We start from the raw sequence: 19,836 nt of genomic DNA on the forward strand, positions 1-19,836 counted from the left end.
GACTACATCCCTTCAGTAACAGTCCTTCAATCCTAGGAGTAAGAATAATCCTAAGAGTAATATTAATATTTACTAAGCCCTTACTGTGTGTGAAGTTCTAGGAACTTCGTATAATCCACACACTGTATAACCCTCACAAAACCTTACAAGGTGGAAACAGCTACTGCCATTTTACAGATGCAAAACTATTCATAGAGGGGTCAAGTATCTTCAGCAAGGACACATTCTCTTCATTGTAAAATAACACCATTTTATAGGTAAAAATGTATAATTCGGTATCAGCTAGTTTTCCCAAAAGCTGGTCACTCCTGAATGAGATGACCAAGACCTGGAGTGCATAGCACAGTGATGCAGTTTGCTTGGACTTTAACCAATGCAGAACCATCTCCAGACTGCACACTGCCATGTCCATCTTACTCAGGAGGCTCTCCAATGATGCAACACCAGTTTATGCATGCATATAGCATGCATCCTATAACCCTCAGTTACCTTAGCTGTAGCCAAGAACCAAAATAGAAGCAAAGAACAGACCCTGAGTAGCAAAAGTGATACAAATATATTCTAACTGAATGCTCACAGGAAAAAATTAATTTATGGATATATTACCTATTGCTGTTAACAAATTCCTCTACAACTTGGTGGCTTAAAACAATAAACATATATCTCACAGTTTCTGTAAACCGGGAATTCGAGAACTTCAAAGCTGCATGGTTCTGGCTCAGTGTCTCCCACGAGATTTTGGTCGGCATGTCAGTGAAGGCTTGACTCGGGGGTGGGGGATCCACTTCCACAGTGGCTCACTCACATGGCTGTTGGCCAGAGGCCTCAGTTCCTCACCACATGGGCCTCTCCTTAGGGGTAGTTGAATGTCTTTGATACTTGGCAGTGAACTTCCCCAGAGAAAGTGATCCAAGAGAAAGGAAGAAAGAAACCACGATGTTTTTATGACCCAGCCTCAGAAGTCGCACTCCATCATTTCCACAGTATCCTATTACACTTCCGTATTCAGTGTAGGATGGGACTACATGAAAATACAAGGAGGTGGGGATCATTGTGGGCCGTCTTGGAGGCTGGCTACCACAGCGGATAAAAAAATGAAGTCATCTGACTATTAGAAGAAAGTAAGTAAATTCCTCTATATAATCTTTGACTCAAAATCTAGAAGCAATAAAGGAAAAGAGTGATTAACTTGACACTGAGGAGACGTTTGATTGTGACATATTTATAACTTGGTTATGACAATACCATAGAAAATCTAAGACATGATAAACTGGAAAAATTATCTGTAGTGCCTGTCACAACGCATTAAGAGAGAGAAAAACAGGAAAAAATACCCATCCGATTGTGTGCAAAAATGGGCAAGAGATATGAAGACAGTTCATAGTGATTTATTTATTACTCACACAACCTCCAAGTGTCAGAATCTGTCTTCAGACTACCAACATATTCTCAGAGTGCCCTGCCCAACCCTGTCCTGCCAGGAGCACAGTGCCAGCTGCCCCAGGCCTGACAGTAAATGCACACAGCAATCCCCTACTAGCTCTAGCAATTGCCATGTGCCACTTGGTCATGAGAGAGTGAGTTGCTTTGTTTATGACAATGGTTGCTTACTTCATAGCTCAGGACCGTTGACTCTTTATTCTTATGTTCTATTGTTCCTTCCCAGCTATCTTTACGATAAGTTGACTTGATTTATTAGAATGTGCATAACCCTGAAAGAAAAAAAAAAACTTACCAAACATGTTATGTTTCTTCTTACCCGTAATCCCAAGCAGGCTTTTATTTCAATCTCTAGTTCAGTAAGCCCAACTTCATTTCCATTATCCATTATGTATCAGGTTTTTCAGTTGAAAAAAAAAAAGGAAGAGAACATAACCTGTAGGGCTAGGCATGGAGAGATGACTTCAGCTGAGAGACTCAATAGCAGCAGGAAAGTTTGTTTAGCCTACCTGGAAACTAGGGTATGTCCCTGGATTAAACAAAATTCACCAGTGATTGAACAGTAAGATCTTATGCACCAAGGATGTTTTCTCATATCTCATGTTTATGTTTGCTCATAAAACATAGGGATTCCATTTATATGACATTCTGGCAAAGGCAAAACTATAGGGACAGAAATCAAATGAGTAGTTGCCAGAGCCTGGGGTGGGAGGAAAGGATTGGCTACAGAAAACATGAAGGAACTTTTGAGGAGTGATGGAAACATTCTGTCTTGATTGTGGTGATGGCTACATGATTGTATACATTTGTCAAAACTCAAAACTGCACTCCTCAGAAGGGTGAGTATTACTGTATTTAAATTACACACTAATAAGTTTGACTTAAAAATGTATAGATTACAACTTCTAAATCAATATGAATTTCAATCTGTTTTCTGTTTAATAAACACTAGGCTTTCTTGGACTCAGCCTCAGAGTCTGAATTTAAATTCCTAATCTAACTTAAATGCTATAAATAAGTAGAACTTACACACATTTGCTTTTAAGTCCCTCCATTAATTCTGATGTGGACTAAAATCACAGTAAGCTTAGTTCATTCTGACTGTTAAGATTCATATGGAATTTCTAACAGACTAATTTTATTTTTTTAACTAAGGTATTATTGATATACACTCTTATGAAGGTTTCACATGAGCAGCATTGTGGTTTCAACATTCACCCATATTATTAAGTCCCTCCCACCCCATTGCAGTTTTTGTCCATCAGCATAGTAAGATGCCATAAAATTATTGTCTTCTCTGTGACCTACCTATATTGCATGTGCTAATTATAATGCCCTTTAATCCCCTTCTCCCAGGCTCCCAACCCCCCCTCCCCAAACCCTTCCCTTTGGTAAATGCTAGTCCCTTCTTGAAGTCTATGAGTCTGCTGCTGTTTTGTTCTTTCAGTTTTACTTTGTTCACTAACAGACTAATTTTAGACAATAACCACCAAAATCTAAGTTTCTATTTCACTATTTCACTATTGCACCCAAACCAACAGTAAACACCAAAAAGAAAAAAAAAACCTGAACAAAGTAACACTTTCTTGTTTGACTGAATTGTTCAGTGTCTTAAGCTCTGGAGGGATGTTTGAGTTCATCAGTACAGATACCCCGCCACCCCCCCATCCCACAAATGAGAGAAGTGAGGCACAGGGAGATCAATGACTTGTCTGATGGGCTTGGAAAGAGAGAGGCACAGTCCTTGCCCGTCACTGGCCTGGTCTTGAGGGGGGCGGCACTCCCCAAAGGAACACAAGCGGTGAGTCCTGCAGCACTTCGTTTCTCAGGCTCACACTCTTAACAAGCAGTCATTACAGAATAGAGAACTACATCTGAAAAGCAATCAAATAGCTAAAAACGTAAAATGTATCCATGCACATTGAAAAGGAAAATGCAGCATTACCAGGGACCTCATTCACACCAGAACTCTTTCAACCAAAACTACTTTTTAGACATTTGACATCACACATCTTAATTAAACATCACACAACTTCCTGTAGACCTGAGATAAATCATGAAGTTTATGCTCCAATTTTATTTACCAAAAATATTTTTCCCTTTGTGGCATTTAAAAGCAATTTCTTGGAGCACAGAGAAAAGAAATTGCCAGGCACTTTTTCCTCTCACAAACATTATTCCTTTTTGTTTTTTTTCATCTTTTTTAAACTAATAGTAATAGCTCAAAGTTCCCATGATAAGTCAGGATATTTCAAGGTCATATCTTCTCAGTATCAGATAAAGCAGTACTATTTTCTCCAAAGAGAAGCAAGGGATTATTTTTCTTTACAGGTACTTAACCTCACCAGAGATTTGTATAGCATTTAACTTTGGAAGAAAATATTTATCCTTTAAGTTGTACCTTTAATTTGGGAAGGTAGATGTTCTCTGTCGTAGCCTCTAACATTGACCATTTCTAACATTTTGAGTTTTTTTTTATCATGTATATAAGATCATATCAAATGTTTTTAGAAAATTAATGACTCTGATATCAAACATGTAAAACGAATTAGGTTTCTATCAGACAGCAACGTCTTGAATTAAATATAGAAACGAGAGCAGAGAGATAGAGTTAGTAAGCAGCCATCGCTCAAGCAGAAAGTGATTTTATTTGCGTCACATAACAAAAGTTCTTTTAGGCAATTTTATAACTCAAAATAATACCAAATATTTCTAGTGTCTAGAATTTTCAAACTCAAAGGGTCATCTAGGTTAATAGTTTCACAGGATAAATGTTTATTCTAATTCAGCTTTTTTCTTGTGTTTGCAAAATTTTACCACTAATTTCAGTGAGCAGAGGATTCTCAGAATCAAGTACACAGCTGATTGCACAGAAATTAAATACAAGGCAAGGATCTGCCATGTGGGGGAAAGAGTATCAACAAAAAAATTTGTTTGTCCCAGTTGCTGTCTATGGACACACAACTTCTGATGGGCTGTTTCTTTAATAGGTTTTGCTGAACACTGTTTTTTTTTTTTTTTTTCGTGAACCAAAACATCTTGATAAGAACACAGAGTCACAGTCTTAGAAACAAAAGAATATATTTAGGGCTTAGTTTTTAGGGACATTTTCTGACACTGGAAAATGTTAAAATCTTTCCTGAGAGAGATGAAACTTTGGGGAAGGTGACAGAGCTTCCCTGTTGTGCTGTGTGGCAGGAGGAAGAGAGTGGTTGAAAAACTTTGTGTCATCTCTGAAGGTGCCCTGGTTCAGCAGGTGCAAAATAACTTGAAGTGGCCTCTATTCGGATGAGGCAGAAGGAGTTTCTTTTATTAGTTATTGTCATAAAACTCTTAATTGGCTTAAGACCTGGTGGATCTTTAAAAAACCATTATCACAGACACACACAAATAGACCCCATGTTTTCATTATTGAAGTTACTGGAATCTGTGTGCTGAGGAGGAACTGAAATGGTCTGGGCTGGGAAGTTGGTCCTTAGGACTGGATGTCCAGACAACACTTCTGCTACTTGCTTCTACCCCTCGGCCCTCCAAAGCTGCCCTTTTGATGAATTTTCAATTCCCTCCTCCTGGTCCCCTTTCTCACTTCTGGGGTACTAAAGAAAACCAAAATCCTTGTCAGTTTTCAGGCAAATCAGTCTCTGGGTTTTATTCCAGATTACCCTTAGAGAGAGAAACGCCATCTGTTTTCTTAGCCTTACTTCTCCAACAATGCTCTCTCTGGACCACAGGTGGCACTGCTCAGTCAAATTTCAGCCTCGTCGCAGGGTTTTCCACATTTTCAACTTTACTGACTGAAAGAAGCAGGGGCCACTTCAACCATCTAAACCTTGGTTCCAGTAGTTTATGCTATGACCTCCTGTGTTCAAGAAGATCGACTTAAACAGATGTATGTTTAGTAACCAAGGCTTATAAGTAAAGACTGCTGTGTTTGATTCATTGGCACCTATGAATTCTTAGCTAAATGTCCTTTATTTAAAAACAGCTTTTATAGTAAGAATATGGTTGGTTATGTGGTTTTTCTTGAAAATTATGGTAATTTTTAAAAAGTTTCTTAAGTTCTGAGTTAAAGCTTTTACATTCTAACCCAATCTCAGGGCTAATTGGCTGAAAACCTCTGTGCATCACTGATGCAATTTCATCCTGTCAGAGAGCTGTGCAGCTCCCTCCAAAGCAAGTTCTCCTCCAGGCCAGCAAACCAAATGCAGGAGATAGATAGGATTAAGGGCTCCAAAGAGGATTCCCCAGCCCTCTCCCAACAGAGGATCAAAAATTCTGGTCTAGTTCTGGAACAGAAATACAGTCCAGCAAAGGAGAAAGTGCCTGTTTAAATAGCATGTGTCCCTTCCCAAAGCTTGTGCCCCTCCCAGGCTGACTCGGGAATGCGATTTTCAATAGGGCAAATACGCGCAGTGGATCCAGGCTGGGGAGGCAGGTTCCCTTGTCTGAATTCCTAAGCAGAGTCAGACCTTTTTGGGGGGAGGGGGGCGGAAAGAAGTTATGACTCTAGACCTCTTCTATCTGCTTTTGGTGGCTATGTGCCAAGAAGCAAAATCGTTCGTCAAAGAGAAAGCACTTTGCACGAACTTCTATTTGCATATGCTCCTAAATTTAGGCCCCAAATGATAAAGGTGATAAAAACTGCTTACATCTTCTTGCGTTGCTTGTCCAGGAAACAAAACCACCAGCCACACAGAGCAAAACAGCTCCCCTCTCCTTCATTTCACTTCACCTCCTTTTTAAACTGCCCCACGCAGAGATTGGGAATCGCTGACGGGTGGGGGCTGCAAGCTTGATTCAGTGTAAATACACCCCAGCAGCTCGGGAAACCATTAACTCGGAGGAATCTGGGGACTGTCACTGTGCGCGATTGTCTATTAATAGGGGATAAAACTCTGCATACATTAGCGCTAATGCCCTGGTGGCCCCTGCAAAATTAACTCCTCCTAGGCCAGCAAGAGGAAACCAGGTTTTGTCCAGGCAGATGTGTGCTTGAAACGCGCGTGTATATATATAAATGCGCCTAGGGATTTCGAACCGCTCCCCTTAAACATGCCAGATCCCCCTCCCATTCCAAAGTCTTGGCGGTTGGGTTCCTCCCAGAAGGGGTGTCCCGGGTGACAATGGTGGTAGCGGGATCCGTCAGGTGTCGATCAGCTCAGCTTCGCTACGCAGACGGCCAGGGCCACAGCCGCCAGCAGCACGGCGCTGAAAACGGTGGCGGCCAGAGCCTTGCTCGGGTCACAGGGCCGCGCACGTTCCTCCGTGGACACGCCGCCCACGGAGGAGGCGCCGGCGCTGCCACTGGACAAGAGTTCGGCTCCCGCAGCCTGCCGGGCTTGCACAGTCCAGCGGGGCACGTTGACCTTCATCTCCATGTCGTGAATCATCTCCTCCACCTGAAGGATCTCCCGCTCTAGCTCGAGCTGGTCGTTCACGTCGAAGTCGCTGTTCGCCTCGTGCCGTAGGCTGCGGGCGCTCAGGGCGCGCGCTGCTATGCCCGTCCCGCAGCCTGCCACCCCGGTGCGCACAAGCGGCCTCCGCGGCGCACGCAGCTGGAAAGCGGCGCCCAGCGCCAGCGCGCGCCGCATGTCGGCTTCCAGCAGGTCCAGGCAGCCGGAGAAGGCCACCCAGAGGCGCTCGAACTCGGCGCGCTCTTCGGCACCCAGGCCCCGATCGCGCAGGGCGGCAGTCAGCGGGGCGCGGATGGCCTCTGCCAGCTCCTGAGCCTTCTGGCGCGTCTTCTGCAGCTCCTCACGCAGGTTCTGCGAGTCCGCCGAGCCGCCGACGGTCAGCACCAGGTGGTGGTAGCATGCGGTCGCCTTGTTGAGCGCGTCCAGCAGCGCCTTGCACTCTTCTCGCGCCATGGCTGTGCGCTCTGACCGCCAGCGCCCCTTTCGGCCTCACGCCTTCAGCGCGGTAGGACGCCGCCAGCCCCGACTGCGGCCTTGGGCCCGGCGGCCCGCGCGCTCTTCATGGCCCCAGACAAACTTTGTGCTGACGCTACTGTCGACAGAGGCTCTCAGGACCCGCGACCAGCGCCTCCGCGCACCTGCCGCTGAGAGGGAGCCTCCGGTAGCTGTCTCCGGTCCTCTTGTCCATCCTCCCCAAATGCGCCCCGGGTCACAGGAGGAGTCTCTGCCCGGCCCTCGCCTTCATGGAGGCCCCCTGATAAGCCCGGGTGGCGACCCCCATCTTTCTTCCGTGCCGTCGCCAGGGTTAGCCAGCTGCCACGCCCCATGCTCCGCCTTAGCATGCTGCCTAGGGCGACCAGGTTCGGTTGTTAGGATCCGCCCACTCCTTTCTGTCCTCTGGGCGCTTCCATCCCGTGGACCACGGATAGGCGGGGTCCCACGCGGGGCTTTCACGTGCAGGTCCCCCATTTCCTCCTCCTCTGCACCCCATTACAGTTCTGGAATATGATCGCTTGGCAGATTCAACTCTCCTTTATTTCACAGATGGGAAACTGAAGCCCTGGTTTAAAAAAAGGTGGGGCGGGCTAGGGCCTGCGACGCCCATTCAAGAGAGAGGACTAGAACCAGGGACCCTGGTTCCTTGACTCTGTCAACGACGGGAGTGTTGTGCCTCTTGACTGGTAACCTCCTTTCTGCAAAGCTACCAGTAAAGGGCCATCCGCGGGGCGAGACCCCGGGCCTCCGCATGGCAGTCCGGCCCGCTTTACGGCTACCAAGCTTGGACCCACCCCTAGTGTCAGATCAGCCCTCAGCCCCGCCCTCTTCTCGTTCCGGGCACGCGCAGTCCCTGGCTCTGGGCTAGTCCAGCCAGAGTAGGAAGCTCTGTGCGCCGCCCGAGCCCCACCCGGGCTGCATGGGCTCAATGATTGCTCTGCCTGCACGTCACTCTGGATAAGGACGGCTGCTCATTGGGCTGACAGGGGCGTGGCTCCGCCCCACGGCGGTGTAGGGGGTGGCCGGAGAGCGGAGCAGCCGAGCTCGGGTGGTGGGCGCTGAAGTCCCCGCTGAGGGGCTGGGAGGCATCGCCGTCGCTCCGGGAAAGGGCAGGGAGTGAAACTATGTAGGCTTTAAGTAAGTGTCTTTTTTCCTGCCTCCTCCCCCACTCCCTACCTTCTGGACTGCTGCGCCCCGGGACCCAGGGGCCGGGCGAGGCTCCGGAGCGGGAAGGGGGAGGGGCTCCTTCCCCTCCGCTGCCGGCGCCCCAGGTTGGGCTTGCCTGTCCCGCAGGGTGGGCCGCCCCTCCCGCGCGCTCCCAGTCTGGGGTGCAGCAGGGCTCTCCCTGCGTGTCGTGTGCGAAGGTTGAGGTGGCGAAAATGTGCCCTCTGATCCCCGCGGCTCCTGGGCTGGCCAGCGGGTCCGGGGTCCAGTGAGCTCGGACTCGGGGGCAGTGGGCGGGGCTGTCGCTCGGGGGCTGAGGATCCTCTGGTTTTCTGGCGGCCTGGCCCCGCGGGTGGAGGGGAGGCTGTGGGTGGAGTTCCGGAGGCTCGGGCCTTGCGGCCCCCGGTGGTGGAAGGGGGAATCCCTTGCCTGCCTGCTTCTCGCGGGGCGGGGTCTCCTCGTCCTGCTGGTTAAGGATTACCCCAGGGAAACTCTTTAGCACCAAGAGATGTTCCGGACTCTGTGTTTAGTTCTTTTTGTAGAACATGGACTGGCCATATCTGCCCGAGCCGAGCTGTGCTTCTCTGGCCACCCCTTGAGGTGCTGGAGATTGGACGGTAGGCTGCCAGTGCTGGGCCACGGGAGCAGGTGGTGCCACTTCATGGAAGATGTAGCACATTTAGGGAAGGAAGGGCCGGATGATGAGACTGAAGGGACTACTAGTTTTTAGTCGAGTTGGGATTTTCGTAAGTTTACGAGTTTCATGGAGAGGGGCCTCTATTTTGATTAAGTAATGTGCCGCCGCCACCCCCAGCCCTAGAAAAAGGGCAGTGGATATTTGTGGAATACCCTTGAGGCCGCCTCGCCTCGCGTGGCTGTGAGGCAGCACGGAGGGTCCAGAACGCTGGACCTCAGGGGCTTGCTTTCAGGGCTCTGTCCCTTAAACGGTAGATCTAGCGGCCGTTGGTGGCAAGGTCCTGGGCCCTTTGGGCCTTGGCCAGTTCTCTGCGGTGGAGGGTCTCAGCTACCCACTGGCCAAAAGGCCTTGACGGGGCAAAGTAGTTTTCAGGACAAAATGAATGGAAGGAGGGGGAACCCATCACTCCAGGGAAACAGGGGAGATGAGGCTGCAGAGGGGAAGGGGAGGCCGGAAGTGAGAGGTCCTTAATGACACTTCTTTTCTGGAAGTTGAGAGTTCATCTAGTAGGGAGTGGAGGAGAAGCTACCCACCTCCCCACCCCATCCCACCTCACCCACCCATCCTCAGGGTGTATATTCCCAAATCCCCAGCAGATGCCTGAAACTGCAGGTAATACCAGATCCTATATATACTATGTGTTTTTCCTAGGCATATGTACCTATGATAAAGTTTCATTTATAATTTAGACACACAAGGGATTAATAACAATGACTAATAATAAAATAGAATAATTATAACTACTGTAATGAAAGGTATGTGAATGTGGCTCTCAGAATATCGTTTTGTAATATACTCACCCTTCTTGTGGTGATGTGTGAAGATAAAATGCCTACGTGATGAGATGAAGTGAGGTGAATGACTAGGCGTTGTGAGTAGCATTAGGCACTATTGACCTGGTGATACGTCAGAAGGAGGACCTTCTGCTTCTGTCTTGCCATTTCAGTTACCCAAGGAGAGTGAAAATGTAGGTAAGGGAGGGCTGCTGTACTGTGCAGACCTCAGTGTTGAAAAGATCACTTTATTGTCTTGGGTGGGCAGTTTTGAGTGTGACCAGGCAGAACCTGTAGGTCCCCAAGGGGGAGGTGCAGAATGGGAGCAGGAAGATACTTCGGATTAGCCCCAGTGGCAGGAAAGCATTTGGAGCTCTTAAGTTGGGAGGACAGTTTGACTGAGCTCTGCCCACCTTGACTTGTCACCTGAAATAATCCTGCCTGGCAGCATTGCTGGTAGAGCAAGCAGTAGTGCCTGCACAGGGCCTGGTGCCAAGGTGTTGGCTGTGCTTCCTTGTGGCTCTTAGACTGTATTGTCCTTAGAGCGGCAGCTGCTGGGTCTTTCGTATTGACATGTCTGTGTATTGTTAGTGTTTCTGTTGGGGCTGTCCCTCTGTTTAATGAATTGCCAGGATTAGGTTGGTGTCCAGTAGCTTCATCCTCTTCTAGAGGAGCAGGGGAATGTGACCATGTGGTGATAGCTACCAGACCTAGAAAGGACTGAGACCTGAGGAATCTGGACCTGATTTGTCCTGAGGTTGCTTCCACATCTCCGAGCCCCTGAAGTGTGGCCCCTGGAACCCCTGCCCTTCTGTCCAAGATGTGGTCAGGGAGGTGGGTGCTGGTGGCGCCACCTGCAGCTACTTGATGGGTTCCTCTGAACTTTCCTGCTCCGTTGGTGGGCACACCCCTCTTCCAGGCCTTTTTAGCCAGCAATGAGTGCACAGAGCTTTGTTTGTTTTTGTTTCTGGCTTTTTTCTAGTGCTTGTGTGGCTGCCTGGGGCCAGCTTCAAACCCTTTCCTGGATATGGGCAGTGGATTTCCAGGTCATGTGAGAGATATTCCTCTCTGGGGGCTCAAGCTTCCTTCAACACCTCACTATCATTTTGTTCAAGTGGATGAATAATTAGAGTGTGCCTAAAGTGAGCCAGGTGGCCAGGTGCAGGCTGGGTGATTTGAAGAGGATCTTTGAGAAAAATAAGAGTAGGATTCATGGACATTATGGGCCAGGACCCAAGTGACTGTAATATCATTCCTTACATTATCAAATTGCTTCCATTTGGTATTAAACATAGGTAAGTATAAAATTTTCCCTTTCTGTCTTTTTCTTCTGAATCACAAATCCAACCAGCTGGAGAATATTACTTATCAGTTGGAGAATATGCCCTGTCAGGGTCTTTGGCCAGGGCCCTGGAAGGATAGGAACAGCCACAGCAGTGACATTTCAGCAGGTAGTAGTACATCTCTGTGAGGCACAGACTTTTCTGTGCTGAATTCTCCTGAGCTAGGCTGCATGCTGTTACCAGTTGGTCCCTGATCACCCAGACTCATCCCGGTTGGCAGTACAGTTGAAAGACCACGAGTATGCACATCACCTCCTGAAATGTCCAGTATTGGTTTGAGTCCTCACCTAGCTCCCCTGTTCATAGAGTAAGCTCAGAAATCATGTTCAGGGATATTTCTGGTATCTTCGACTAACTTCACTAGCTTTCTTATAAATCATCCCATCATCTGAGCTTAGGTAGGGGTAGAGTTCTTTAAAATAAGTTTTATAAGAGCATTCACTCATCTTTCCAACTTTACAAGGGAAAGTCAGTTTACTTTGCATATTGTTTTAAAATATAAAACTAATTCTTGCTAGTAAACTTGTCATGGTGTTAAATTATCTTTAAGCATTTACCCCTATATAAGAATTAAACTCTGGCATTAAGCACTAGATTGTATGTGATTATTACATATTCTTAACAATGGAACAGAAAAGTTGAGAACAGTGCTGGACAGAGCCCTTTGAATCCCTGCTTCTGGGCAGAGGGTTCAGTTAGTGGCAACTGGGAGGACTGATTTTCAAGAGAAAGCTGATGACTTGGAACAGAAACAGCGAACTCTGCCCCATTCACCAGCAGTGCTTGCCAAGAGTCTTGTGTGTTTACACAGTTCATGCATTTCAACTGAGTTTTGATGTGGCATTCAGGGGCCTTTCCTTACCTTACTGCCCCTTTCTGACCCACTCTTACTATTACTATTATTTTTATTATATATATATATATATATATATTATTTTATTATTATTAGTCTTATTACTTCCCTGGACTCAGCTTCTCCTGTAGTCAAAAAAAGTTTACTCTGGATTTTCTGTTCCTACAGGAACCTGTTTGTGTCTCCTAAACCTTTGACCCTGCTCTGGTGCCTGTCAGAGATGCTTCCCCACTCCCCACCCCACCGCTCTCCCCTGCTGCTCCCTCCTCTGGTCCTTACCTGTCCAAGCAACCAGGTTGTTAGTTCCATCGTCAAAGCCCACTCTTGTCACCTCCATCTTGGGTATAGAGGTGCTCGTGCTCTGCCAGCATCTTGTCTGAAGAACAGAGGAAGTGTTCCTTCTCAGCTTTAGTCTGACCGTATCACATCCTGTTACTCATGTGGTGTTTGTCCGAGGCATCTTTTGCATTCTGCCTTGTAGAACTAACTGTGTCAGGAACCAGGGATAATTTTGTTTTCTTGTGACTGTCCCAGCAAAATCACATTATCCAGTTGTTCGGGTAGGGACTCATAAAAGGATTATTTGGGTTCTAATAATAATTAAATTCAACAATTTCAATACCTGAATTGTTGCAGAGCTATGCCTGGCTTCAGGAAGGGATTATATGTAGCCATTTTCATGCTGAGCTCTTCTGCCCAAGAGGATTTGCCGGGAGCTTAGGGGCCTCTCTGGCTGGACCAGACTGGGGAATTTGATGTGGGGCTTATGTGGCTGTCTGTTATGGGCACTTTTCCTTTGTGGGAAATGAAGTATGGAATCTATGCATCTGTGGCTCATGAAATAACCCTCAACGAAGGCATGTTTTTTTTACATGATGGGTGTAATGGTTAAAGAAAGGGTGTTAGAATTTATTCTGACATCTGTGTAACCTCGAATTGTTCATCTGCAACATGGGATGATTATACCTATAGTTATCATGAGCTTTAGAATGGGATGAGGCTGTATGGAAGTTACCATAGTCCCCGAACCAAGGATGCTGTCAGATGGTGGCTGTTTTTATCATTAGCTGTAAGGGAAGAACTGTTCTGATGTTTTCCCAAGAAGGCTTTTTGGAGTAAATAGTGTTACATAGTGAGAAAGTAATCCACTTTTTCACTCATGTTTCATTCATCTGATTGTATCAAGGACAAATTTACTTGATGCTCTTTAATAGTTGCTAGTTTATTCTTTTCAATACAGAGAAGAGGCCTCAGGCTTAAGCTCAGAACTTTTGACAGGCAGTGGTATTAGCAAGGTTTTAAATAATGTCAATTTGAAAAATAATTTTAAATTTAAGATTGTCTTCTCTTTATGGAAAGTGGTATATTTTTTTCCATTTAAAGTACTAATACGGGTTCTTTTTAAAATAAATTTTAAAAGGGAGTGGGTGTTTAAAGGAAAATGTCAAACACTAACAGTGGAGCTATTGTGTACAATTGTGCAGGTTGTTCATTGCACGGGTGCCCCACCTAGGGGAGGAGAGGTATTGGTAAACTGGAGCTGAAATGTAGCCTGTGAGTGGCTTACCAAGCCATGAGCCCTGGCACAGGACTGTACTCATGGGAAGATGGGATTGCGGGTCTGCAAGCTCCTGGGGAGCTTCTCAGATGTAGTCTGAAACCAGCCCCCATTCTCAGAGGGCAGGGAAGGACTGAAGAAAGAAGCAGGCCCTCCAGATTGATAAGTGGCAGGTTTAATAAGCAAGGAATCTTGTACACCAGGCTTATCTTGGGTGACCACAGATAACTAGATCTCTGCACCCAGCTGCCAATTCTTAAAAAGTTTTTATAGATGCCTTAATGGGTTGCAGTCACAGATACAGTCCAGATGGTCTCAAAACCACAAAACTATGTCTAGATTATATCCTTGGGGCAGCCTCTGGGAGCAGGGAAGGCAAACAGAACCTGCATTCCAAGGATGGGAAAGGGGATTAGGAGCCTCCCATTGCCTGAATCCAGCTTACAGGTAAACCTGTGGTTGCATCTTCTTGATGACTTCTCTCTATAGGGGTACCTTTTTAAAATTTGCACAAAGGCACCATGTAGGCTGGCAGTTAGTGGTGGTGCATTGATATGCAATATGACAAAAATTGTGTGTAAATGGGAATCCTGTTTACAAATACAGATAGGTATTTGTATTCTTCATTGCACAGACTGAGATAGAGGCTCAAAGAGGTGGAATAACCTAGAACTCTGATTCTTTTTGTGTGCCCATTCATATTTTCTGACAGCTCAATAAAAATCACTGATACGTAGTAAGGGGAGCAGACTAGGGGCAGTGGAGGCCCCATTCACAACATGAGAAAATCTAAAAGTTGTATGTGACCTGTGATCTTTGTTTAGAAAATTTTATTGGAGGACATAAAAGAAGACATACATGGAAAGACATACCATGTTCATGAATGATAAGATCTATTCTCTCCAGTCCATAAATTTAGTCACAGCAGGGTTTTTCATGAAATCAATAAGCTGATTCTAATCATTGTGATACTGTAATTAATTAGGAATAACCAGGCAGTTTCGGAGAACAGGGAAAGGACTTTCTCGCTGAGATGTCAAGGCTTATTATGAAGCTATATAGTCATGTAAAATAATGTGGTCAAGCCACGTGTGGCTGTTAAGCACGTGAAATGTGGCTAGTTTAAATTGAGAAGTACTGTAAATGTAAATAAAATACACATCAGGCTTTGAAGACATAGTAGAAGTAAAAGATAATGTAAAACATGTCACTAATAATTAAAAAATACTGATCATATGCTAAAAATATATTTTGTTTATATTAGGATAAATAAAATGTTAAAAATTTTCACCTGCTTCTTTTTTTCATGTGGCTACTAGAAAATTTAAAATTACATATGTAATTATGCATAATGTATATATAATTGCATTTCTCACATATATCTGTTGGGTGGCACTTGTCTAGACCACTCAAACAGAGTAGAGCCCAGAAACAGGCCAGACATATATGGGAACTTAGTATGACAAAGGTAGCATTATCAGCGAGTGTGAAAGGGATAGACTGTTAAAAAAGTGGTGGTGGAACAAATGGCCTGTGCTACGGACTGAATGTTTCTGCCAATGCCCCTGCCTCCCTGCCAAAAAAAAATTCATATGTTGAAGCCCTAATCCTTAATGTGATGTTATTTGGGATAGGGCTTTAGGATCTAATCAGGTCACGGGAGTGAGACCCTGTGGTAGAATTAATGCCCTTATAAAAAGAGAAAGAGACAGGAGAACACCCTCTCTACCATGTGAGGATATAGCAGGAAGGGCTAGCTGCAGTCCAGGAAGTAGGCCCTCACCAAGAACCAAATCTGCCGGCACCTTGATCTTGGACTTTCCATTCCCAGAACGGTGAGAAGTAAATGTGTGCTGTGTAAGCCACCCAGTCTGCGGTATTTTGTTATAGCCGGACGGGAAAAAAATTAAATTAGAGGCATAGCATGTATAAAAACAAAGATGAATTGAGACCTAAAAATGAAAAACCTCAATGTTCTTAGAAATTACAGGGACTGTTATTATGGCCTTACAGTTGGAAAGGATGTAGTTTTAGGTAGCCTTTGTTGTACAGCAAACCAGCTTGAAATTTGGCTTAAAACTGCCACCGTTTTGTATTCTGGAGGCTGGCTGGGTGGTTCTTGTATTAGTCTCACTTGGACTCACTCATGCGGCTGTATTCAGTTGTGGGCGGGCTGTGCTCACTGGACCACCTGGCCTCTCTCTTGCCCCTTGGTCTTTTATCCCCTGGGCTTCGTCATGGCATTGTGGTCTCAGGGTAGCAAGGGAATGATTGTGGAATTTGAAGGACTCTGGAGGCTGGTCCTCAGTGATCACAGAGCATCAGTTCTGTTAGTTGGTAGAAGCAAATCACTGGGCTGGCTCAGACTCAAGGGGTTGGGAAGTAGACTCCACCTTCCTGTAGGGGGAATGGAGAAGTCACCTCGGAATGGACCACGCCAGGTGACAGGAGTTCTAAGATCCAAAAAATGCTCACCAGTAAGACAAAGATTGACAAGTTCAACTACATTAGATTCAAATATTTCTTTTTCTGAAAACACCCGTTTGAAAAAATGAGAAGACAGGTTACAGAATGGGAGAAGGTATTTGTAATATATTTTAGTGTCCAGATGTAGAAAAAACTATAAACCATAAGGATAAGGCCAACAACCCATTAGAAAAGTGGGCAAAAGATAAGATAATTTATAGAACATAGATTGTGTTCAGTTTTATTAGTCTGAGAAATGAAAATTAAAAACTGCAGAACACTATTTTATACTCACAAACTGGCAGAAATGAGATAATCTGATGATACTAATAAATGTAAGCTAGGATGTGATGTGAGGCAGGGGAATGCTTGTGCACTCCTCTGTCAGAGGCAGAAAGTGGTCCAGTGTTGTCAGCATCTGATCACCGTGCAGGTGGATTAGACCCTGTAGAACCTCTCCTAGGGACATTCCTGGATGTGTGCTCAGGGAAACATAAGGGTAGAAGAGGGTTCATTCCAGCACTGATTATAGTACTGAAAATGTGGAAGCAACTTCAAGATAAGATACTAAATAGATAAATTGTCTCATGTGCGTTTAGTATTATACAGCAGAAATTAGTGAATGAGTGAGAGCAGTGTGGGTCAGCATGGTTAGAACTTGAAAATGTAAATGTTGATTGAAAAATATGTGTTCCAGAATGCTTACAGTGTGATACCATTTATGTAAAGTTTAAAGCTTATAAAATAATGTATTATTTATGAATACATAAGAATTAAAGGCATAGGAAGGTGAGCAAGAAGGATCCACAACTTCAGGATAGAGGTTGCTTCTGAGAGTGGGGGGGAGACTGGGATCAGGGAGGGCCACACGGGGGACTCCAGTCTCCTGATATACTTTATTCCTTAAAATCTGAGGCAAATACAGCAAAGTATTATGACTTGGTAATTCAGGGTGGGAGGTAGGTTTGTATTATTACTCTACTTTTCTGCATGTTAAATATTTCATTAAAAATATAGGTCTATCTTTAAAAGCCTTAATTTTGGTCATGTAGCCAGTTTTATTTTTACAATGACTTGGTGTTGAACAAGATTTCCTGAATATAATTTATACATTTAACCACTAAAAAAAAAATCATCGTGGAATTGGTGGGTTATTTTTGCTATTTCTTATGGAGTGTTGAGTCTGTAGAGAGAATAATACATGTCAGGGATGTTTTTTAGAAATTGCCAGGTCAAGTAAATCTGAAAGTGGTCATTTACTGCTTTTTCCTTCCTTGTACCAGGAGACTTGCTTTGCCCCACCTGAAGTCCATATGGCTCTGTATGATGAAGATCTTCTGAAAAATCCTTTCTATCTGGCTCTTCAAAAGTGGCGTCCTGACTTGTGCAACAAGGTCGCCCAAATCCATGGCATTGTAAGTGCATCGATCCTGAGGGGTTTCCCTCTCAGGTGTGGACCAAGCAGTGCTGATGAGGCCAGAAGTCTGGTAGACCTTGGTTAAGTTTACAGGGAGTCAGTTACAAACCTGCTCAGTGTAACAGGCCCCAGACCATGCTCAGTGTGTGAATGAGCAGAGGGACTGCCATAAGCTACTTCCTCCTGGAAGCCTCTTGAGACTGCATCAGCCCAGGACATAGTGCTTTCTGTGAATTCCCAACCCCCATTGACAATGGTCTCCTGGTATTCACCTGTTTCTCTTGTTTCCATATTGACCATAAGGGTTTCTTGGGGGCAGAAGTCACATTCCTCCTCAGGGCCTCAGAAGCTCATGTCTGTGAGTAGGTGCTCACTCCCATAGAATAAGGGGACATGAGAACACATTCAGATGTCCCTTTCAAAGGCATTTCCTAAAGGCAAAGAGCTGTGGTGAAAGAACTTATAATGGAGGCCACAACCTCAATAGCCTAGAGGGGCAGCCAGGTGACAGGAATGAGACAGGCACGCAAGAGAAACTACGGTCTGTTGGTGGGGCATTTGCTGCCTGGAGGGAGGCACCGCACGGCAGGTCTTCCCAGTTTTCCGGCTGGTGGAGTTGGCCAGCATCTTACATATACACAATGCTGGGACACAGTGCCAGGCGCATTGTGCCACATGTGGTGTGACTTTACTCTGGCCCCTCAGGCAGCCCAGGATTCAAACCAAAGGAGGAGTCAGGTTAGCTCAGGTTAACTTCAGGCTCTCTGCTGTCTCTCCAGAGAACTGGAACTGACTTTTGCCTGACCCAGTCTGTGCCTCTGCCATCAGAATCTTGATTTCTGCTTTTTGGAAAAAAAAATTTTTTTTCAAATAGAAGCACAGTGGTTTAATAGTTACCATATTATTAAATCCTCACCCCCACTAGTGTGGTTACTGTCAACATAGAAAGATGTTACAGAATCATTGACTATATTTTCCATGCTGTACTACTATCCCTGTAACTATCTTATGTTATGACTGAGAATTATTGTGTCCCTTTATCCCCCTCACCCTGCCTGCCCATTGCATCCCACCCCTCCCCCACGATAATGACCAGTCACTTCTCAGTGTCTGAGTCTACTGCTGTTTTGTTCATTCTGTTTTGCTTTGTTTTTATATTCCACAAGTAAGTGAAATCATATGGTATTTGTCTTTCTCCAGCTGGCTTATTTCACTGAGCGAAACACTCTTTAGATCTGTCCACATTGTTGCAAATGGCAGGATTTCGTTTTCTTTTTATGGCGGAATGATATTCCATTGTGTATATGTATCACATCTTTATTCATTCATCTACTGTTGGACACTTAGGTTGAGGAGCCTAATTTGTTAAATTTTTTTTTTAATGAAAAATTCAGTTTTTATGATTGGTTCTGTGACTAATATATTTTTCCCAGAATTTTTTTACTGTGGATCTTAGAAGTCATCCAGTTCATTATTTTAAAAAGAGAATACAGCTGTTTTTGAAGAAAACAATCTCATAAAGCTCACCAAAGACATTCATTGTCACCTATTCACTTCATAGTCCTTATGAATGCCACTCTAGGCAAGGCACTGTGTTTGATGTGGAGGATTCAGCAAAAAACATGAGTAGACAAAACCATCCATACCCTCATGGAGCTTCAGTTCTAGTGGGAGAGATGGTCTTACTCTGGGCAAATATATACTGATTGTAGTTGTGATGTCATGGAGAAAAAGTACCAGATGCAAAGCAATTATGTTAACTGGGAGGGCGTGACCTAATCTGGAAATACTCCTTCTAATCTTTATCTGTGATATTTTAAAAAATGCTATCAGATAAAAGTCTATTATTATGTATAAGTCTCTCTTACTTTAAAGATGCCACCCTGGAGTGCCGTTATTCTCAGCACGCTTTGGGGAGCCTGCCTGTCTTCCTCAGCACTGTGTGCCAGCACCCAGCACAGCTAGGTGCTTCTCCGGCAGGGAGCAGTGGAGTCCCACTTGAGCTCACTTCAGCAAGAGGCAATTTTGAACATGAACTTTGGCATCCAGGTCCTCTTCCTTTTGGGTACACTGAGGAGTGGGAGATTCTTCTTAAGACAGTGCCAACCTGAGTTCCCAGTGGTACCCTCGGTCCCTTTCTGCAGCCCCTCCTGAGATCCATGGGATCCACAGTTGCTGCTTGGGGCCCACATTTGGCAGCACTGAATTTCTGGCTG

The 19,836-nt window shown here is 45.1% G+C and overlaps 2 protein-coding genes across 5 annotated transcripts in view; one reads left to right on the top strand and one right to left on the bottom strand.

The window, feature by feature from the left end:
* Positions 1-5,910: 5,910 nt before the first annotated feature.
* Positions 5,911-8,131, bottom strand: RGS9BP (regulator of G protein signaling 9 binding protein). The gene has a single exon (XM_036929934.2). The coding sequence runs from the start codon at positions 7,305-7,307 to the stop codon at positions 6,594-6,596; it is 714 nt and encodes a 237-aa protein (XP_036785829.2). The 5' UTR covers positions 7,308-8,131; the 3' UTR covers positions 5,911-6,593.
* Positions 8,132-8,335: 204 nt separating this feature from the next.
* Positions 8,336-19,836, top strand: part of ANKRD27 (ankyrin repeat domain 27) — a 65,664-nt gene continuing 54,163 nt past the window's right edge. For 3 of the 4 annotated variants that reach the window (XM_036929830.2, XM_036929832.2, XM_036929831.2), the window contains exons 1-2: positions 8,336-8,486; positions 17,487-17,618. In XM_036929830.2, the coding sequence (XP_036785725.2) occupies positions 17,517-17,618 (102 nt within the window). In that variant the 5' untranslated portion in view covers positions 8,336-8,486; positions 17,487-17,516. Of the gene's footprint in view, positions 8,487-17,486; positions 17,619-19,836 lie in introns of those variants that run through there. The other variant, XM_036929834.2, reaches the window with a different exon arrangement.

This window comes from Manis pentadactyla, chromosome 15, assembly GCF_030020395.1.
Source record: "Manis pentadactyla isolate mManPen7 chromosome 15, mManPen7.hap1, whole genome shotgun sequence".
Lineage (NCBI taxonomy): Eukaryota > Metazoa > Chordata > Mammalia > Pholidota > Manidae > Manis > Manis pentadactyla.

Excerpts from the sequence above, each read along its gene's own strand:
- RGS9BP (XM_036929934.2), bottom strand. The coding sequence starts at position 7,307 with ATGGCGCGAGAAGAGTGCAAGGCGCTGCTGGACGCGCTCAACAAGGCG.